Below are 22,619 nucleotides of genomic sequence, written 5' to 3'. Positions count from 1 at the left end.
CACCTCTGGGTTGGTTGTTTGCTGTTATTGGTGTTCATGAGCTGCCCTGTTTTTCCCTGCAGGTCGAAGCGCCCAGTTCCGATGCCCACAGCTATGCCAAGAATCGACACCTCCATGCCTATCATCCCACACCAGATGGTAGGTGCCCCTTTGCCGCAATCCCAAATAACGTGCCCTGTGCCCCCAGCCAGCGAGGCACCTGTCGGACTGCCGTGGAAAACCGTTGTCGGCACGTGCCGCCATTTTGAAAATCGGTCCACCCTGGCAGGAGCGTCAACAGCTCGTCTCAACCGTCTAACCTCGGCTGCCTGCAGGCAGACCTCCGTATGATTGGTGGCCAGGGCCACACAGCTCCACTGTAGGGGGCTCCAATCAGGAGCGGTTATGTTGATGGAACGCAGACAGCAATTACCGGGGCGCTCTCTCGACAACAGTAACAAAGACTTTGGAATGCGATGGCTTCCATGGCGATGTTCCATTGTTCCGTATCCTGGTTCAGTTTAACAGTCCTGTTCCTTTAGCGTGGCATCAGGGTGCGTAAGTAAGGGCACTGACCTGCTCCTGCAGCCTGTGAGATTGCGTGGAAAGGGGCTCAGTTGAGCTCGCGGTGCAGATGGAGCGGTGGATTCCAGGTAATCCACTGGGATTTTGGCTCAAACGGCAAACGGCAGTTTGGTACGAAAACGATAGGTCTACTGAGCCCAGGGCAAAAGCCCGCAACGCAAACCAGGAGGACCTCGGAGGGGGTCCTCTAAAGGCATCCTGCTACGGGCCTCTTTCCGATAGGACGGAGGTCAGCGTTCGCTTCCGGGAATTCGAGAACAGCTGACGCCCGCAGGACCTCTGAGAGTCACACACGCTCATTGATGAATGCTTTGGCTCTCATTGAGCCTTCCTTTTGCCTTCCGAAGTGGCCTTATTGGAGTTTGTGAGCTCTTAGCGCCCCCTGGTGGCGCGGAAGCAGAGTGAGACGTCACGCTCCGTCTCAGCAAGGGCATTATCAACTGCTGCAAACTGAAATTTGCGCTCATCGATATGTCGTTAAAGTCAGCTAATAGTCTTCTACGATTAGACATCCCCGTGGACCTTTGCCAGATGTGCGTTCATATAATCTGTTCTATCTAATTACCCACTCCCCCCCACCCCCCCAACCCAGTTTTCATATGTAATTTTGTTTTTTCCTTTCCGAAGGACCAGTCGTTCAAAATAAATGGCAGCCTCTCGGCCTGCAGTACCTCCTCCGGGGCAATAGGGGCCCCCGGCGAATCAAACTCCTCCTACTTCTACAGTAAGCAAGAGATCAACCAGTCCTGTAAGCTGTCAGTCAGCAGCGGCGCTGGCCCCGCCTCCCCTGCAAAGAGGCTGTCCGGTGCTGGCGAGGCAGAGGACGCCGCGGGCAAGATGGCCCCCGGCCAAAAGAAACAGTATAACAGTCCCATTGGCCTTTACTCCAAAGCAACGCTCAGGGAGATGGCCACGTGGGGCAGAGGTGCCAGTACGGGGTATGTAATGGGCACTCCAGCTTCTAATAGGCACTGACCTTACGGGCACCACTGGGGCCTTGGCAGCACCCCCCCCCTCCCACTGGCACCAATAGCGTGGGCATGAGTCACCTTCTACACTGCTGCCCCCCCCCTTCCTTCTTCACCCCACTCACCCCCCCCACCCCCCACCACCACTTTTTTACAGGAAGGTGACAAGAGACCCAGAACCTGCAGTTATTGGTCCGCTGATCCGTATTCTTAGCACGGATGTCTATGTGTTGCCGGGCAATTTCGAGAGGGCTGATTCAGACCCTTGGGGGTGGGGGGGGCAGGGGGGGGGGGAATGTGCAAGACAGCAAAGCATTCCGATGGCCTGTGGCTGCGGGCGACCGTCCCCAGGAACATTAACGGGCCTAAATAGCGCTCTTTCAGACCAGGCGAAACGGTGCTGCTGCTTTCTGACGGATCGTTTTATCGGAGAACGGAAGAGCGCTGCTCTGCCTTCCCGCCGTGGCGCACTGAGGGCAGAGAGCACTTTGAAAGCCTGCAGCCGGGCCTCAAGGTCGTGAAATTCAGCTGGGAAGGAAAAATATCTGTGGTTTTTTTGTAGTCATTTCTAATGGATCCTTCCATTTCTGTTGTTTTGTTCGAGCGTTCGCTTCGAGAATTTTTCCGAAGAACGGGAGGAAAGAAGGGAAGAAAGGAAGAAAAGAATTGAAGTGGAACACAGCAAAACGAGGGCAGTGACTTCATGGTGGTTTCGGAGTGGGACGGGGCCCTGGGGTGTTCCCTCATGGGGGAGGGTGGGGGGGTTAGCACTACCCCCCTCGTTGTGGCGGGGGGAGGGCAGCCACCTGTCTCTGCTTTGAGTTTAAAAGGATATGGAATGTCCAGTCTCAGGTTCCCGTGCATCCCCATCCAGCCCTGCTCAGTGCATACCTGAGTCCCTCCAAATATCTGTCTCACCGCCCCCGGTGTCCCTCCGCCCACCCGCACCCCCACCCTCCCCACCCCATCCCCAGTCCACTTGGGGAAACCGAGATCCTTCAGAAACCGAAAACGCACATCGAATTTGAAGTTGGGAGTTACATAGTGCGTGTGTGGGTTTGCGTTGGCAGAATTACTGTGTTGGTTGGGGGGGGGTGGGGGGGAGTGTGGGTGGGGGTGATTTATCGTGGCTTCGGGGTGGGGGGGGGAACCACACTGCTGGTGTTGTCCATCATCACCCCCCCCCCCTCCACAGGTCTTCATGCCTTTTAGATCAGGCACAGGTCCCAATCATATCGCCTGTTTTCTGACTGAGAAAGTGAGCTAAGGACATCAATACGTTCAGCAGGTCAAGATGACGAAGCACTTTTAAACCAACCTAGTCCAACTGTCAACTCAAATCTCACGAAGTGCGGAATCAGTTACAGAACTGGAGTTACAGGAATGGAATTGGAGGCAGTGTAATTTCAACTGAACTGGCATTGAATTTTGAAACACAGCTGTAACTCACAGTTTCGGTATTTGGATGTGGAATAGGATTAGTGGAATTGATTTTCAAAGGGTAGTTCTCTTCCCTGAGTTTTATTTATTTATTTTAGTTTTGCTTTAAGTTTTGGTGTGCAGTGAAGGATATTCTGCATATTTACAGAAGTTTCTAATTACAGCCCCTGGCTGACCAGCTTCAGTTTTAGTTCAATTTCAAACCTGAGATCTTTTTAACGGTTTTCTTTCATGCAGTGCAGCTTGTGTCCAGATGACAAACTTCAGAGGAAGAGGAAGGGGCTCTGGGCCGTCCTACTTGCCTTCACCTTGTTAACCATTCTCTCTCTCTCTCTCTCTCTCTCTCTGTCTCTCTCGCTCTCTCTCTCTTCATACCTTTCTCTTTCTTTCACACCTTTATTCTCTCTCTGTTTCGCTCTCTGTTTCTTTTCTGCTGACGCAGGTCATTACCAGCTCGACCGCCAAGTTAGTACCGGCTCCTGAGTGTGGTGTGTGTGTCGCTCCTGAGTGTTTCTGTGTGTCGCTCCTGAGTGTGGTGTGTGTGTCGCTCCTGAGTGTGGTGTGTGTCGCTCCTGAGTGTGGTGTGTGTCGCTCCTGAGTGTGGTGTGTGTCGCTCCTGAGTGTGGTGTGTGTGTCGCTCCTGAGTGTGGTGTGTGTCGCTCCTGAGTGTGGTGTGTGTGTCGCTCCTGAGCGTGGTGACGCATGGTGTCTTAAAGTAGTTTTGTGGTCATGCTTCGTGTCCATTCTCATTAGTCAAGCTTTACAGTTAAATGCCCACAATCTCTGTGTCAAACAGATTTATGCACGTCTTTTTCTTTCTAGAATGATTGATAAAGCTTTATATGCATGTGGTTGCAGATCAAAATCACATTGAATGTGTGTGCATATAAACTGATAAATCCATACCTGCATCTATGTCTGTGCGTCTAGGAATAGTATAGTCACATGAATAAATAAAACGAATGATCTACATGTTACAATTTTCTATTTTATTACACGGGAAGTGGGGGCATTTAAAGTAAAGCTCTGTTGTGTTCTTTTATTTGGTAGCTACCCCGTGAGTGAACGCCGTTCTCACGAATCCACCGCTGCCGCGATGTTTTAGAAGTTTAGTCCGCCGTTTTTGGCCACAGTTTTTTGCCGTATCGTCGGCGCCAGCCCCGTTCTCCCCCGTAAAAAAAAAAAAGCGCGCTGAGAAAGCCTCACCTTTCAGTCGCCGTAGATCACGTAGCGCGTTGCGCTCCTCCGGGAAAGGGCTCTCTTTTTTAACTGCCGCTTGTTAAACCGCCCCCCCCCCCCCTTTGTGGACAGAGAATGCGGTTGCCGTGGTTTCCGGTGTTTTGAACGTCCGAACAATGGAAGTGCATGCGGAGCGTTTGCCTGCGTTGTGAGGAGCGATGGCGGCGTGGCGTTGGGAACCGCTGGGGTGTTGTGCAGAAGCCGTTTCTTTTTTTTTTTTCCGTTTTCCCTGACTGATGTGGCCGTTTGTGGCATTTGGTGATTTGGTGTGTATAATAAAATGTGTAAGCTTTTGTATGCATTGATGCAAAACAGTCCTGGGGGTTTGCCAGCTTTAGTTTCCTTGTGATCACTTTATTTTTACCCCCCCTCCTCTTATTTTATATTTAAAAATGAGGAAAAAACGTGTAATGTTTTGTTTTGGTCACTCTGAAATGATCGCCCTTAAAATGCAAATCGATACTTTTTTTTCTATCATTGATTAAAACAGGCGATCAGCAGGTGAACGGGATTATGAAAAGTTCCCTGTGTGTTTCCCCCGATTGACCGTTTTATTTTGGGGTAACTTGTAAACCTCCCAGATGGCTTTAGAAGGTTAGCAGTATTTTGTAAGGAAACCTGAGCATTATGAATGGCTGGTAATCCTATAGGGAAGATGTCTTAGCCCAGCTCAAGCTGTAAGTAGACACCGAGTACAGGTTTACTGGCCAAAACCACACGTCACTCATCCCTATCTCCCCCTCACTGCCAAACCTCTAAACCCTGTCTCTCAAAATGTCTTCATTTTCTCTTATTTCCCTCTCTCTCTCATTCTCTATCTGTCTGTCTGTCTGTCTCTCGCTCTCTCTGTCTCTTTCTGTTTCTCTTGCTCTCTCTCTGTCTTGCTGTCTCTCCCTCTCTTTCCCTCTGTCTCTCTCTCGCTCTCTCTGTCTCATTGTCTTTCTCTCGCTCTCTCTTTTTCTGTCTTGCTCCCTCTCCCTTTCTCTCCCTTTCTCTCTCTCTCTTTTTCTCGGCCCCTCACGGACAATACCCCCACCCCCCCCACCCCCCGTCCTCCCAACGCCACCGACAGCACTGAGTACGTCCCCAGCTTCAACCCCAATGTGCTGAAGGACTCCGCCCTCTCCACGCACAAGCCAATCGAGGTCAAGGGACCCGGCGGCAAGGCCACCATAATCCACGCCCAGTACAACACGCCCATTAGCATGTACTCCCAGGACGCCATCATGGACGCCATTGCTGGCCAGACCCAGGCCAGGGGCAATGAGTCCAGGTAAGACAGCTCCGCCCCCCCCCCCCCCTCTCTTAACCCCTGCATGACCTTGCCGCACCCCTCGCCGCTGGCCGCGCTAAGCTGGACAGGAGCAAGGCCGCTCTGTGCTGGGGAACGCCGAAAGACTCACAGGGGCGTTCTTATAACTGCCAAAATTACTTTTCTTTTTTTTTTTTGTTGTTTTTTTTTTCTTATTTCAAATATGTGTCACAGACACCCACAGTGTTCATCAGGATGGGCTGTGTTGTTTATTGAGTTGGTTTTTTTCTGTCATGCGTCGTGGTTTGAGGCAGAGTGGGAGTCACCTGTCTGTCTGCTTTTCGGTGTCGGCTGAGCCGAGCCGAGCCGAGCCGTGCCGAGCCGAGCCGAGCTGTAGGTGGCTGTGCGGTGGAGGGGAGGAGGAGGAAGGTTCTCCTTCGGCATTGGTGAACGAAGGTCGAAGCAGAGTGGCGCGGGGGGCGTGGCCACACGCCAGTTCTCTAAAGAGTGCGGGAACCCACCGCGGAATCCCACTGATGTCCAAACCTCTCTTTCGTTCATTTATTCTGCTCATTCATCCATCCATCATTGGGATTGGACAGGAATGTTCAAACGTGAACGCATCACTCATAGCTGTCCAACACTTGGGTACACATCTGTACACATCTGTACGCCAGCGATCTGACAGTAACACTTGTGACTTCCTGCTTTATGCCATCGTCAGATGAAGTCATTATTCTGAAAGGCGACTTTTGGTCTGGTCTAGGTCAACGCACACTTTCAAACTTTTCCAATTGTATAGCGTTATATTTTGGTATTTAGCTGATGTGCTCGTCCAGAGCAATCAACAATAGTGTATATAAAGGTTCAGGCAATGAGAAGATGCAGTGCCTTAAGGAAACATGGAAATGCATGTACAGTAATGTCACCAACATGTATAGATATGTATGTTTGAAGGTATGGAATGTCTGAAAGGATGGACAAGGCATAAGCGGTTACAGACCGTTTATTTTTTTTTTGGGGTGGGGGGGGACTTGTGTGTTAAAGAGATTGTCTCAGTCAGATGGAGGGAGATGTGGCTGTGGACCGAGAGCTTCCAAACGCTGCCGTGCGTGTAGGGTTATGTGCTTACTTTTGCTTCTCTCACCTCTTCCGCAACCAACCGCCAATCCACACCGTGCCGTCCCATCCCCTGCCCTGCTGCTTGTCCCCTCCCCCTTCTCCGTGGCCCCACCCCCCCCTGCTGATCATGTGACTTCCTCAGCGGTGAAGCTCCTCCCACTGGCTCTCCCTTGGCGTAAGTAGACTTGACTGTTCTCCTGGACGTGCGGGGCCCAGCCCTAGCCTGCGTCTCCGTCGGTCTCCCCTACAGCCCTGCTTGTTCACACAGGCACCCCCCCCCCCAGCCCCCACCCCCCCTCTCCCATCCCAACAAAACATAGTCCTCTGCTAACATCGCCACCCTGTGGCCGTCTGTGGAAATGGGCCTGTCTGCCATGAGATTCATTGTTGGTGTACAGAAGTGTGCCTGGATTTGAGTTGAGGTGACTGGTGTTTGCCTCGTCCCTGTGCCCCAATGCAGTGATGACATCACAGAGTACAGAGCGCAGGTCCATTAAAGCATTAAGTCTGGGCAGATGTTTGCACTCTGTGGAAAGTTTACCACTTTGGTACAGCTGTTCAGAGATAATGCTGAGACAGTTTTGCTGAAGACTGCTGTGGTTACCGTTTGTTTTACTTGTGGACTGGAAACATTGCACATTTTTTCACTAACCTGCAAAATGAGGCCCGATAGCCCAATACTGTTTTGCTGTGGGCACATGAGGGAGCCTCTGACTCTTCATGGCCACCTCAGAGGATTTTGGGTTGAAGTCAGAAGGTTCCAGAGCTTCTGCATCTACTCGCTTTGTATCCAGTTGCTCTCACTCCAGTTTTGCATTTCCCGTGTGAAATATAACCTGAAAAATAAGTGGGTCTACTCCCTGGAGCTGGACGATCATTCACAGAGGTTCTCTGGACCTCCTGTGAAGATCAGTTTTGATGCTTGACCCGTATTTCATGCAGGATGGCAGGATGGCTGATTAAGGTTATTCCTCTCTGTGGAATTTTGTTACTGTATGTAATGGCGTTTAATTTATTGCCAAGAACCATAAGTGCTGTATGTTTGTGGTACCTCATTGGCGTTTGAAGGAAAAAAAAACCTTTTTGTGGCAAACCTTTGACCAAACATCCCTGAGCAGATGAGCTAAAAAAATATACATCAGGAGAGAAAGCTGGGAGAGTTTGCTGTATCGTTCTGCAAAGCCTTTTGCCCCCATCAAAATCAAAATATTAATCCGCTGTACTAAGAGTTCATTGAAGCAGCCATATTTGTCACTAGACCAGTTCTGCACAATATACCAAGAACCAATGCGGGTAAAAAAAAAACTCAATCCTGTAGATGTTCTGAGATGAGTCACCCTCCTGTTAAAGATGTGTGTGTGTGTGTGTGTGTGTGTGTGTGAGTGCCTTCTTGCGTGCGTGTGTGTGTGTGTGTGTGTGTGTGAGTGTCTTTAATTTCAGCTTTATTTTTGAAGCCTTTATGGAATTAAATATGTGGATGTAGGTATTTTCAGGCCTTGTGAAAAGGAAAAGAATTAACAAACTGATTAACTGAGCTTTGGGTTTAAATTATTTAGCTTTTCACCCCCCCCCTGTTCACCTACCTTAAACTAAACTGTCTGGAAAATGACTAATGGGTGTATGGTTTTCCACTGAGCTGCCTCAGTTACACTGACCGTGGACAGGAATGAGCGCTCCAGCCCCTAACCCACAGCTCCTTTCAATGCAATGAGAAACGTTTGTTAGCCTCTCCGGTTGACGACGGACCTCACGAACTGACGGAAGGGTTCCGGAGGAGAGGAGGGTTCCGGAATCCTAGCGGTAAAGGGGGAGGGAGAGGGGCGGGTGAGGGGCGGAGCTACAGTGGCACGGGGAGTGACAACCCTACTGTGGGACCCCTCCCCCAAACGCCCCCCCCTCCCCCTTCCCGCACCCCGCGAGCGTGAGCGTGAGGGGCGGGCTGATGACGCCATTGGGGCTCTCTCTGTGGTTCGCAGTACGCTCCCCATTAAGGAGCCTCTCGTAGACAGTGCCTCCCCAGTCTATCAGGCCGTGATCAAGACCGAGGACCAGGACTTCGAGCTCTCGGACTGCGCCCGCCGCGCCGCCCACCTGCAGTCCAAGTCCTTCCGCCTCCTCGCCCACATGACGGGCACCGAGTACAGTGAGTACTGCCCCCCCCCCCGCGCTTCGTCGTTCCCCCTCGCCCCGCCCACGCGCCCAACCCCTGCATACAGCTCAGGCCTGCAATATCCAGGACCAAAACTTCTATAATGACCACAAACACATTTCATATATTGCATATGCTATTTAGAACTGTTAATGACTAATAACTTTACAGTAAGTGCATACATACTTGCAAACATTCGTACATGAAGCATGCATACTGTAGTGATGAAAACACATCACGTTCCCATTGTTATATCACCATAGGATCATCCTAATGAATTTGAATCAAGCTGAAAATAAATTCTCACAATCAACAATGTCGTGAACAAATATGAAATGAATGTTTTTTTTTTTTCATCTGCTTACGGGCTTTTCCCCCTTTATCTTTTTCTCTTTTTCAGTGCAAGACCCAGATGAGGAAGCTCTGAGGAGATCCAGGTAGGCAGCTAGCAGCAGCTACGGTGGCCTCATAGGGACACACGATATGTACACACACTAGGCTCAGAGCCAAGTTTCACTGGCTTCAAATGGGATGGAGCTGTGGGTGGAGGAGGCCTCTGGGGGGTACCCCTGTCTACAGGCCTCAGGCTGACCCCACTTCTGTCATCACCGTAAAAAAAAAAAGTTGGAATGTGATTCTTGGTGCGTAGGACTGGAGTGAGGGGTGAATTGGGGTATCAAAGGCATTTTGGTCCCTCTCACACAGGCCTGTCCTGCCCCTCCGACAGCCGTAACAAGCTTGGCGAGGCCTGGGAACTGTCCATTGGCCCGTCGCTGTTCGTTAACGTCACACACGGAATGCTAACGTCGCACACACCGATCGCTAGCTTCGCACACAGGATGCTAACATCACACACTGTCCGCTAGCGTCATACAAAGAACGATAACATCAGCTTGCAGAGCAAATTTTTTCATGGTGAACATGATTTTTCGTCACATTAATTGACTGTCCTAATGTAAATTCTTATTCTCGTCAAGAGCTTTTTTTAATGGTTTGCAAAGGTGAAACCCTAGAGAGAAGTACCGGTCCAAGCGCAGGGAACAACCGCATAGTTCAACTTGGACCCTGAAGGTTAAACTGATTAACACTAACACAACAAGAACGGCAACAACGCAGTCTATGGAAAAAATACAAGCAGTAGTTAAGAGTTAAGGACACACAAACACACGCAGAGATATGAGAAAATGGCCGCCGGTCGGCCGCTCGGACCCGAGGCTGAGCGCGCGAGCACGTCGCTCGAGCGTTTCTTACGGCTGTCGCTGAGGCGTTCGGGGGTCGTTCCTGAGGGGGGGGCCCAAAAAGCACCCTCGACACTCACCGACCCCACGGGGTTTCTACGGCAGGGGAGGCGAGGCCGCGGTCCCTAACCCCGTCTTTCTCTCCCCCCTCTTGTTTTTTTCCTCTCTTTCTTCCTCCCCCTTTCCTCTCTCTCTGTCTCCACGCCGCAGGGAAATGTTTGAGTCGGAAGCTAAAGGCCCGCGCTTTGCTAAACTGAGAAACTGGCACCACGGCCTGTCGGCACAGACCCTTAACATAGCCGACCACGAGCAGTAGGCAAGTGAACTAGCGCTAGCCAAGGGCAGAGCAGAAGTGGGTGAGGCGCGAGGGAGGGAGTATTTAGCGATTGGAATGTGATTAGAGTAGTGGTAGAATAGCTCATGAGTTGACACGGAGAGCTTCCTTGTTTTTGTCCTCGTTGTTCACGGTTACTCGCCGTGTGTTTTTACGAACGCGTATCCTTTCCGCCTTTGTCAGGTAGTTCAGAGGCTTTTCTCCTTTTTCTTTTTTTTTTTTCTTCTGTTTTATGTTTTCTTCCCTTTTTTTCTGGCTGTACTAACTGAGCCTAAATCTAAAGTCATTGTTGCTGGACAAAAAAAAAAGAGTTGTATTTTCCCTGTAAAATGTAATGAAAATTAATTATTAGAAATGTGAATAAATGCTTTACCACTTTAAACCAAACAAACCAGAAGAAAGACTTTCCTTTGTCAGTCCTTTCCTATATTAGCTGTTAGAATATACCCTGAAGTGAATGACTTGGGTCTGTAAGAAAGCCTTGGTGCCAAACCTTGGCACTGGGTCAGAGAGCATGGGGCCAGTAAAGTTAATAAGCGCTGATTTTAGATCACTCTGCAGCTCTGGGGATCTGTAAAAATCCCAGTTACCGCTCGTCTCTTAATTGCAGAACTGTCATTTTTGTAAAAGATTAACACCGAAATGATAGAAACGTGTCGTTCCAAAACACTTAGTTTCTTCTGTGGGTAATCGGCTGATTGCACAGAACTCTCGAGACTTTGCACGTAAGCCCCCTTCGTTCTTTGGAAGGATCTTGTGGTGGACAGAGCAGAGCTTACTCGCCCGGAGAGAGAGTGAGGAATCTGAGAATCGAAGAGGACCCCTTTGTCCCCAAGAAGGGAAAGTGCCATGGATTAGCTGTGCTGTGCCTGTGTCTGCGTTAATTAGCAACAAGCCAGCATCGCCGCTCTGTGAGACGCTCATCTTTTTAAAAAGATTTAAGGATAGAAGGATACAGCCTTGGGCTGCAGCCCGATGGCTTGTTGCTTGGAGTAAGGTGGCGGTTTTCACGCTAGCAACCGATTGGCTTTCACTCTTCGCTCCAGTTGCCCTTGGAGAGGGGATTGCGCAATCGCGATTTCCCCGTTCGCCAACTCTTGTAGCCAGTGAGCCGTCGCCTTTTAGCAAACAATGCCCCCCTTTTTTTTTTCCTCTCTCAGAGAGAGAGAGAGAGAGAGAGGGACCGGGTTACTCACCAATTCAGATGTGGAATTTCGAGGTTAATGCCTCTCCTAATGCACTTCTCATTTCAAAAGCGTTCCCTCACCCTGGCGCCCTTTTGGGTCTAAAAAGGATGCTCGAACTTAGAGGGACAGAACAAGCCCTCTGTCGCGGTTATGTCACCAAACCCTGTAGGTCTTGTAGGTCGTGTTCTTGCAGGTTGCGAAGATGCACCTCGCTGTCAGTGACGTTGTTTGGCAGCTGAAAGGGAAGCCTTGACACACATCTCTAAATAATAACGCCGCAGGTTCAATCAGACCTCTCGTCGTCTTCTGCGAGCACAGGTTTTGCCAGTAGGAGCTGTTCTTCCATGCGGCCACGACGTGCGTTTAGTCACGTGTTTTGTGGGCGGCCATTTTGTCAGCGCGGTTACGCACGCAGAGGGTGCGGTGACGAAGTCGTGCGGAATGCGGAACAGGTTGGCGTTTGCCCCGTCCATCGAGGGCAGTGCTTTGATCTCCTCCTCAAATGCATTTTTATTTAATGTCTTTACTGAAGCGAAAGGCGGGTCTTGAGTGAGGTCTCCTTTCATTCGAAGGAGTAAGCTACGGCGTTCGTCGAGTCTGTGATGTCAAGTCGCCTCTCTGGCGCCCTGTAGTGGAGGCTGATGTAGTCGCAGGTGCTGAATGGCCTTCCACTCCATTCCATTTAAGAGAGCCTGTGCAGTCAGTTTTTTTTCTTGCGTTTAAAGTGCTCGTTAAGTCACGCGATAAAGACGTACGCCCCAAATTTTTAAAAACGGGCAGATTGATCGAGGTGACATGTGTCATTTATAAAACAAGAGCAACTGGAGGTTACAGCATGTCTGCTCTGGCACTGAAAGTTCACTTCTGATTGGCAGGCAGCACCAATCACCAGTTAAAAAGCATTAACTGGCACGCTACTTACACACATGCTACTTTTAACGCTTCAAAGCTTTCCATCCGTAACCCATTCATTTCCTCTACAAACCAGTTAAGCTAAGCCAAAGCAACAGCTGGCTTCAGTAGAATAGAACAGTTAGATTAAATAACGGTTCTTCCTATTAGCCATGATAAGTATCAGTTCGTTTATTGTTAAATTTGTCATTTAAATGAGAAAAAATGTTTTTTTTTAACAAAAAAAAACTAAAATAATTATCATACGTAATCTTGTGATAGTGTACATTTAATGTGATTATGTGTCAGAATAGGTTACAAAAAAATTGGTCGAAAGATTTATTGCGTAAAATAAATAAATAAAATAAATAAAGTAAATTATGTACAAAACTAAGGTTTTGTGCCTCTGAGCGGAGGATGCGTGGGGTGGGTATCCAGCCTATAGACCCCTTGTGGATGTTTGAAGTGTTAGTCAGCCCGGAGTGATGTAATCAGTGATGGCAGAACAGGATGAGAGGTCGAAGAAAAGGACAGAGGAAGACTCACTGCCATCACTCCACTCCACAAGGGGAGGGAAATAAGAAAAAGAAAGAAAGAAATAAAGAAAGAAAGAATAACAAGCAGAAACAAGAAAAAAAAAGTGGAATTCAAACTGGAAGTAGTGAAAAGATCTGAGAAGGTAATTCTGCTTGTCTGCTTCTGACATAGGCGATCGTTGTGTTATACCTGCTGTGGGCTGATCTGTATGGATTGATTACTTTTTCCGTTGGACCCACTGCTAACCGCTCTCTTCCTCGTATCTTGTTTCCATAACCCAACCACTCCGCCCCTTCCCCTTTCCCTCTACTCTGGGAAAGACGTCCATCTCACAACCCCGGCCCCACGCTGCCTGCATGCGATGCATGCTGGGAAGAGAGTGTGAGTGTGCTGATGTGCTTGTAACTAAGGGCAGCAAACCCCCCCCCCCCACCTCTTTCCCCTCTCTCCCTTCATCCCTCCTTTTCAAAGAGAGCAGCTGCTTCCCCCCACGCGCCACGCCCTTCCGCCCCATCGCTTTTTTTTGCTTCTAAAACCTTTTTTTGTTTTTGGACACACTCCCCCCAAAAAAAAACAATAAAAGAAAAAGAAAAATAAGACAAAAGCAATCGATAACGAAACGTGACGTACCACCACATCTCTGCGAGCGGTTCCTCCTTCTCTTAAGAAACCCTGAGCACAGGACCTCCAGTGTCTGACAGTGAGCAGTGAGCAGTGAGCAGAGCAGGGGTGCTGGCAGGCCTCCATTTTGCGTAGGAACATTTAGGGAACGTTGCTTGGAAGTTTAAGAGATGTTATAGATGTGTTGAAGCCTGGGCCATTGCTAGTGGAGTGAATAGTGGTGACTATTCTGGGGGCCCACGGCTTGGAGGGGGGACCCACAGCTATATAACAGGGGGCCCAGAGCAATATTCTTTAAGGGGGCCCAGGATTCGTTGCTATGCCCCTGGCTGCAGCTGTTGTTGGGCAGACTTGTGGCCTTTGCTTAGCTCTTCAGGGTGGCCCAAGGGGCTCTGTAAGACTTAACGGGGTCTGAGTTAGCCACTTAGCTGCTTATTTGTGCTAGCGCTTCACGCTCCTGTTTTGTCAGTTGGTTTGGTTAGTGTGGGTCACTGTTGCAACTGTGGCCTATTTCACTTGCCACCTTACAAGGGTCTTGATTATATTTTCTACATTCTTTTTCTGACTGGCTGTTATACAGTATACATAAAATGCTCTGTGGCTATTGAACATTGTGCACTCCCAAAGTTTAAGACAACTGCGATAAGATTGCACAAGACCTGAAAGGAATTCGTATTTTCTCTTTGATAGTGAGAGAAGGTGTATGGCACACTTACTGAGATGCCGTAGTGAGTTGTGCTGTTTAGAATCTGTGAGGGTCATGAACTCTTTGGGGAAGGGCTGTGCCAATGGCCTCTGAGTACTACTGGGGCTGGTGTTCTGGTGTGTGTGTGTGTGTGTGTGTGTGTGTCCCTCCAGTCGCTGTGTGTGTGTGTGTGTGTGTGTCTCCAGTCGCTCTGTGTGTACCATGCTCTTTCTCTTAATATCCATGCTCTTTGTTGCTCTCCTTCACATTCAGCTCTCACTATGCTTGTATTAACCTGTCTGGCTCCTCCCCCTCCCCTTAAGCCACTCCCCTCTCCCTCCCCACTATTGCTCAACTAACAGCCAGTAAGCTTTGCTGAACATATTCTTTAAGACTATTGAGCAGGAATGACATGAATCCCATGTGTCGTGGCAGGAGTTACCGTGGTTTAGCAGAACAAAGTCACCTGCCATTGGGCACTCAGGTGTCTTAGGTGTAGAGTCTCCGATGTAACGCTCAGGTGTAGAGCTCAGGTGTAGAGTCTCAGGTTTAGTGCTCACTTCCTGCCGCGCTGAGCTCGCCGTGCAATCATGAGTCCAGCGGTGTGAGCGGCCAATGCCGCATTCACGCTCAGCAACGTTCTAACGGCTCCAGAAAGGAGTAGCGTTAGCTTTAGCCTTAGCCGCCTGTCGCCCCTCGTTGCCTCTGACAGGCGCTTCTGGTCTCTCTTTCCTCGCTTACGCGTCGTTGAGCGGCGTCCATGTCGTTCCATCGTGTGTGCGTGCTGTGGTCTCCAACACTTCCTGTCCTGCTCCCTCCACTTCCTCTGTCTTTGTGAGCCTAGCTTCTGAGCTGCCTTTGCCAACTTTCCAGCTCAACTGTGGCTGCACTAACTCTGTTTTCTGTACTGGAAGAGGACAGTTTCTCTATGTCTGTAAGCATATCAAGCAGACTATTCCAGCAGGGGGCGCTGTAGGTGTCAGTTGTCAGTTAAGCCAATGCCGTGGGCCTTATGTACGGTAGTATTCTCACTCACTTTCCTTTCCTCCTCCCTTATGAACCCCCCCCCAGCCCTAACCCTCTTCCCCACCACCCTGATATTTCAACAAACCTTCCCTGTTGCAGTGGCTGACAAAGAGAGAAATGGCGTCTTTTGACCTAAAAACAATTCTGAGCTACAATTCCTGAAAAGTATAGACCAATAAAGTAGACAAATAAAAACATGGATGCGAGGTGCACTCCAAAATATCTTTTCAAATTTCCCATTCTCTCCCTTGTCCCTCAAAACCAACCAATTTCCTCTTTCTTTCTTTCTTTTTTTCTTTCTTTCTCTGTCTTTCTTCCTCTGAATGTTTTTGACCTGAGCTACAAGAGGTTGGCTTTCAAATCATAAAGATAATTGACTTTTGGTTATGGTTATTTTCTCTGTATATGGTTATTTTGCCATGTTTTACGTTGTTTTAATGATCTCATTAGATCAAACATTTTTCTACTAAAGGGCACTTCTCGCAGTGGTACATGGTAAAACACCGGTCTTACATACTGCCATGTAGATGCAAACCAAGGTAACTCATTGTCATAGTTCTTTGGAGGACATGACCTGCTTTGTTAAAATTACAGTCATACTTTGCATTTTGAATTTTGTCAGACAACCTCACCTGTACTCAGAAATCCTTCTGTGCCTCTGTGGAATGTGTGTGTGTGGATGTGTGTGTGTGTGTGTTGAAGTGTATGGTGTGGTGTGAATCAAGAAGCCTGTGTAGCAATGTTCTAGTATGCAATTGAATTATACAAAACATAAAAGAGAAGTATAAAACAATTTCTCAGTGTAAAGCATTTTGAAATTGTATTTGGTATTTTACATAAACCAGTGTATTCCACCTGCCTGTTCAAGTGCTTGTAGCCCATTGAGTTATATTGGCACTAATAGAGCTGCCCACTTGCTTGACTGGTTTACTCACCACTGGTTTAGCAGTACGCGCTAGGCACAAGCCACAAGGTGGAGCCTGTGATAGCTACATGTAGTTACCATTTTCTTGTAGCTCATAAACAAAGGAGCATAAAATATCTCCTGTTGAATACAGGATCAGCAGAATCAGCAGAAGCTAAGATTGACTGAAAGATTGATTAAGTGGTGTTGTGTGTGCTTGGGAGGCTGTGTTTTGTCCTGTTTTTTTGGGGGTTTTTTTGGGTACCCAGTCTCTGAATTGGCCTTCTCCCTGTCCACTGTCAGTCCTACTCAAGGTGCCTCCTCTCCCCTGCCAAATCACCACGTGTGCTTGCCCAAACCACCATGTGTGCGTGCCAAACCACCATGTGTGCGTGCAAAACCACCACGTGTGCGTGCCCAAACCACTACGTGTGCGTTCCAAAACCACCACCTAAACACGCTAACTTCATGGGTTTGACACAGAAACCAGAGACCTCCATTCCTTGGCTGTTACTGTCCCTTTTTGCTACAGTGGCATTTCAGGCCCTGACCACTCTCGCCCCATGTGGTGGGGGAGGCGGTTCCAAATTCAGCTGCACCTGTTTGAGCTGTTGCTGTTTTGAAACAATTAAGAACTAAGAACTGCTTAAAAGTCCCCCTCCCCCACACATTTTGGAAATATGGTTTATTCCAAAATGTTTGATCAGACAGGAGTGGAGGTCCTGGTGTTTTGGGAGGGACAGACAGTCACTAGGCCTGCTGCTGCTAGGTGCCTGCCCCCCCCCCCCCCCCTTCCTCTCGACTTGGTCTCCTCCGACGGTCCTCCGCATTCCAATACCAAAAGAAGAAACCGAAAGATTTGAGTCGGGCAAAAAGCCGCCATCTCCAAGAACCAAACTCCAATTCAACCCTCAGCCTTGATGTAAACCCCCAAACGATGGAGGAGAACTATTGCGATGAATTATTTATCAATCTGGCTCACGGTGACTGTTTTGTTCTGCTCTTTTTGGAACACACAGGGCCTGACGTTGTGGTCTGTTGGTTCTTGGTATATGCTGTGTTTAACCCTTTCCTCTGACAGGAACCAGAAAAAAAAACCCAACCGAGGCTTGGTCCGCACCTGCTCCCTTTATCACACCCGCTATTTTATCAATCAGTGCGCAGGGGCTAGCAGATGAAGTATAAGCAGATGGGATCTTTCACATTTCTCATAGTCAATGCCTCACTGTGTGAGTTCCCCCCTCCCTCTGCTTGTTCCTCTGCATCCTCCAGCCTAAGGACATGATTGGTTAAAGCTTCTTCCTGCCGAGACACCACCAGTTAAATAGACCCTCAGTGCGAAATCGATTCCTCGGTAGCCAAAGACCAGCAGTTTCCAATTAACAGGAAAATAGAACGTGACAGGGACTGCCAGTCCTCTCCTGTAACTTGTGTAATCGATTGGCCTGCAAACTTTTCTGTTAGACTGAGGCTGTGCCAGTAATGTGTTGGATTTTCTCTCTCCGCCTCGCTCCCCTCAACATAAGTGCTGTCCGAGAATTTTTAATCGTCCACATGTGCCACGCCCTCAAACCTGCCCTGTAGTTGTGAAAGAACTTCATCGAGGAATTAGGATCTTTGTGTTTCTATGAATATCCTTGCATTGGGTTGCCTGATATCAAAGCACTGCTGTCTGTTTGTTTTTGTTTTTTTGCATGTAAATGAATGAAATGTCTTGCCCTAGCTCCTCAGAGAACTTTTAACTATATATGTTTGTATGTGTATATATATACATACATATATAGTTAAATATATATACACACACACACACACACATATATATATACAGTATGTATGTACGTACAGACACACACACTTTTCTGTGCCTGTTGGATCTGTATATATTCTGACCTGTTCTTTTCATTGCAACCTAACCCTCTTATCTAGTACCCCTACTGAGCATGCTCCAGTCTCCACAAGCCCCACACCCACTGCTCTGCCTGTTACTGCTGATGCTGTTGCTGCTGATGCCGCTGTTGCTGCTGATGCCACTGACGATGCTGCTGGTGCTGCTGATGGTGCTCATGGTGCTGATGCTGATGCTGCTTCAGCCAATGAACACGCCCCCGAGCCGCAGACCCTAGCCAATCAGGCGCCACCGTCTCCTCCCGCTGCCCTGGCTTCTTCCCCGGAGCCTGCTCCCGTAGCCCCCGCCCCGGAGAGGTAATGGCTGTGTGGATTGGTTTAGGGCCGGTTTTGGATCCTGTCAATCACCCAGGAGTCACACTGTGTATGTATATATATATGTATTTATATATATATGTCTATGGGATGGCCTCCCCTGGTCCTGGGGTCCAGGACTGGTTTTTGTCTTCATCTTAAATACAGCAACCACTTAGACCAAAGAAACCAGGTGAGGTGAGTTTAACCTGCTTTAATTGATCAATTAAGTGCAGAGTAGAAACACAAACGCTGCAGCTCTCCAGGACCTGGGTGGGCCATCCCTGATATACAGTATGTGTCTTTGTTTTCTTTGGAGTGTGTATATCTTCCCATTCGGCATTTTTGTGTTAGTTTGGTGTGACATCGTTCGTACCGTTTGCCATGTGAGGTTTGTCAGTGTCTGCTGTGTTGTTTTGGGAATTGGCATTTTTAAATTCTTGTCCCTATTTTAAAAGCAGTTTGAAGGTTAATACAGCCTTCATTTTGATTAGGCGGTGCATACCTGATGTATACCTGCCCACAAACACCTTGTGTGTGACGTCATCCCAGCATATTATCATTGACTGGGTTTGGCTGTGTAGTCCACTACCTAAAAAGCTTCCACAATATACAGGTTTTAATCAATCTTGCACAAAAACAAAACTTGCTTTCGACTACTTATAACGTATATAATTTAAACGATTTTATGAATGAAACTGATCAATCACCCTAAATAAAAATTGCTGTAGTCAAAATTGTTAGTTGATTCACATATTTGGATGGTTGCTAACTTTAAATCACCATACTCATACAGAAAAATTATATATGGAAACATATGACAACTACATAATATACATACTTACATTTTTATGTATTCATTACACATATATTTTTACATTATATATTTCCATACATTTCAAATATATTGTGAAAATATATTGAAATATTGAACATTGGCTGCTTTTGCATATTTATGACTTGTATGTATATATTTTTAATACACATGTGCTTACATATACAAATTGTACGTACATTTAAATATATATTGTTAATTTATGTATTTCGTATATATATGAAATTTAGGTTTTTCCCAAATCCTGATAGTTTTTAAACTACTGTCACCCACTGCAACCCATGGCACCACTACACACTTTTCCAAAAGTTATAAAATCTGGCCGCACAGTTTCTGGAATCACACCGAATCTGCTCAAGCTCCTGTTGAGTGATGACATCACCAAGCACTTGTGGGCGTGTATACGCTGGCTATGCATCGGCCTGATATTGGCAGACTCTAGCAGTGAGAACGGGCTGAATTCACAAAGGTGAGTTACTGCAAATCATTCATCGAGAATATATTTTGGCGTATTCAGATTTGACGCTTTCAAAAAAAAAAAAAAAAGAACCAAAACACATCACCAGTTTCCGAATCCAAAGGATCGGAAACTGTGAAGACGTGGTTTTTGGGAAGCTGGGAGACCCCGGCAGTACTTTTCCCGTCGTAGGACGTCCCAACCTCAGAGCCCTGGATTATCTGGAACCTGTGTCAGAACAGAGAGCCTAACTGTGTCCCTTAGGCGTTTCCACAACTGCTCAATTGTCTAGTTTCATTAACCCAAATTCATATTAATCATTTCCCATTCATGATAACGTGTGTCCTTCTTCCCCCCATTTTAAACTCTGACCTGATGTGCTTGAACTTTGACCCTGCTGCTGCATGGCCGTCGACTGCCGCCGCTGACCCCCCCAGAGAAAAAGAACGCCATTTTATGTGGTCCTCCCGGATTTAGGTTCGAACCCGGGAACGAGAGCTTCAGGTCTTCACTCTGTGTCATTTAATGTGTCAGATGTCAGATGGCACCGACAGCTGGTTTGCTCTGTCAAGTTTGGTCTACGTGTTCTTTGAGTTGGGTTATATGTTTTCCCAGTGTGGTTAAGTCTTCCGCATTTGGTTCAGTGTTTGGCGAGATCCATCAGTTTTTGCGCAGCAGTGCGGAAATTTACCCCACGTGATGAGAAATGTTTGTGAATTGACTGACTAGCTGTACTAACTGAAAATATAAACGAAGGCTTTCCAGATGTGTCACCGCTGATCTCCTGCTCAAGCGGAAGTGAAGCACCATGAGAATCATGTAAATAACCAGTCTATCATCTGTGGGGTTTTTTTTGTAGCTTATCTGAACCAATCATTCTCTTTTTTTCCCTCCCTTTTCACCAATCGTGATGCGTCATTTTCATTCAGCCAATGAACCCACAGTGGCCTGCTGCAGCTCCGCCTACAAAAGTTGTCCCAGCATCCAGTTCTGTCGCCGCTGTTCACCTGTTTGTCTGCCATTCGCCGTGTCAGCTGTTCTCTCCTTGCAGGCAACCCTGAGGATGACCCACACTGCATGCTGGCCTGGGGGGGGGGCTGGGGGAGTACTGCATATTCACACTCCGCTGCTACCTGTGCAGACCCTACAGAGGGCTATTTGCCTCACAAAACCCATCACTGATCAGTCAATGCTTGGACTTATAAAGGGTAGCAACCTATATGCTGTGTTAAGGGTCTTCCCCTTGTTATAACATGGTTCTTATGATCCAGTTACATGGCTGTGGATGGGATACAGAACGCACTGTGTAGACTAAAGGGGAAAGTGGAAAATGAGAGGGTTCTGGTCATGTTACAGTGAGGGAGAATTGTTAGTAGGTTGATGTAAGGTTGCACCGTGAGAAAAAAAAAACCTGCTTCACAGTTCTTATGAGGAAGATACTGTTTCAGGCCACTACGAGGTCCTCTCTGAACTGTGCCTGTATGTGTGTGTGTGTGTGCGTGTGTGTGCGTGTGCATGTGTGTGTGCGTGCACGTATATGTGTATGTGTGTGTGTGTGTGTGTGTGTGTGTGTGAGTGCATGTGTGTGTGTGTGTGTGTGTGTGTGCGTTTGCGCGTATGTGTATGTGATTATGGCTGAGGAAATGGCTCCCTGTTGTAGTCCCCAGGCTCCACCCCCAGCTCCTCCCCCAAAGATGACCTAACTCTGCTCTGTCATTCGCAGCACACCGGCGCCCCCAAAGTCGGAGGCCCCGGTGGCCCCCGCGGCCCCCGTGGCTCCTGTGGCCCCTGTGGCCCCTGTGGCCCCTGTGTCCCCCGTGGCCCCCGCGGCCCCTGCGGGACCCCGTCACCTGTCATTCGCCGCCTCCACAATCTCCACAGCGCTCAGTGCCCAGTCTAGGTACAGCTGTCACTCTCAGTCTCTCACCCCTTCCCTTGATTGGTCAGGAGACAGCTCTGGCCACGCCCTAAAGTGGTCTAGAGACCTGATCTGGGGGGTCAGTAGGGCCCGTGGCTAAGCAGGGTCTGGGGACGGGCGATGGGTGTGTGTGGAAGGGAGGGGCCAGCTTGTGTGGATGTGAGTGAATATGATGTGAAATGTTTCTATGGAAAAATGTAGCCTGGTCATCACCTGCTAAGAACCAACCAGAAAGGGGGTGGGGCAAAGTCAATGGATCTGGGGGGAGGGGCCATTTTTAAAAGGGGTGGGCTAGAACTGGGAAGGAGGAGGAGGAGGAGCCTGAAACCATGTCTCACGACTCTCTTGTTGACTCTCGTTAAAAGAAACAATGTCAGTAAGCCAGGGCCGCCCCCTACCTCTGCACTGGAGGCCCTGCCAATCACTCCCGTCTTCCGCACCAGAAATCTACCCAAACGAGTGCCCCCCCTGCCCAAGGGGAAGCCCAGGCACCTGAGGTACAGCATGTCTGGACAGACCAACACCGTGACAGACGTGACAGTGTGACAGAGAGTGTTACTGACATCATGATGTGATGGACAGTGTAACGAAAACCACGATGGACAGTTTAACGAACACCGTGACGGACTGTATAACAGACTGTGTAACAGACAATGTGACGGACAGTGTAACAGACTGTGTAACAGACAATGTAACGAACAGTGTAACAGGGTTACAGACAGTGTAACGAACGGTGTGACAGACAGTGTAATGACAGTGTACGACAGTATAAGGACAGTGTAACAGACAATGTAACGGACAACGTGATGGACAGTGTAATGGACAGGGTTACAGACAGTGTAACGGACGGTGTGACAGACAGTGTAATGGACAGTGTTACAGACAGTATAACGGACAGTGTAATGAAACGTGTGACAGTGTACACAGAACAGACAGTGTGAACAGACACAGTGGTGTGCAGAGGCACTGGGGGGAGCTGGGATAGTGGAGGGGCTGGGCAGGCCATGCTGGAGGGGGGCGTGGGGTGTGAGGGCCAATCACGTGCCATGTGAA

General features: G+C 48.5%; 1 protein-coding gene across 10 annotated transcripts in view; it reads left to right on the top strand.

Moving 5' to 3' along the window:
* ldb3a (LIM domain binding 3a) overlaps positions 1–22,619 on the top strand; it is a 65,521-nt gene that overhangs the window by 34,026 nt on the left and 8,876 nt on the right. For 3 of the 10 annotated variants that reach the window (XM_064316888.1, XM_064316887.1, XM_064316890.1), the window contains 7 exons: positions 63–138; positions 1,192–1,502; positions 8,562–8,728; positions 9,135–9,171; positions 18,084–18,359; positions 21,372–21,548; positions 21,932–22,063. In XM_064316888.1, the coding sequence (XP_064172958.1) occupies positions 63–138; positions 1,192–1,502; positions 8,562–8,728; positions 9,135–9,171; positions 18,084–18,359; positions 21,372–21,548; positions 21,932–22,063 (1,176 nt within the window). Of the gene's footprint in view, positions 1–62; positions 139–1,191; positions 1,503–3,414; positions 3,438–5,283; positions 5,485–6,727; positions 6,761–8,561; positions 8,729–9,134; positions 9,172–10,182; positions 11,868–18,083; positions 18,360–21,371; positions 21,549–21,931; positions 22,064–22,619 lie in introns of those variants that run through there. The other 7 variants (XM_064316895.1, XM_064316894.1, XM_064316891.1 and 4 more) reach the window with 6 other exon arrangements.

The sequence above is a fragment of the Anguilla rostrata genome, chromosome 18 (assembly GCF_018555375.3).
Source record: "Anguilla rostrata isolate EN2019 chromosome 18, ASM1855537v3, whole genome shotgun sequence".
Classification (NCBI taxonomy): domain Eukaryota; kingdom Metazoa; phylum Chordata; class Actinopteri; order Anguilliformes; family Anguillidae; genus Anguilla; species Anguilla rostrata.
The sequence above is the reverse complement of the archived record's forward strand: the minus strand, read 5'-3'. Positions and strand labels throughout refer to the sequence as shown.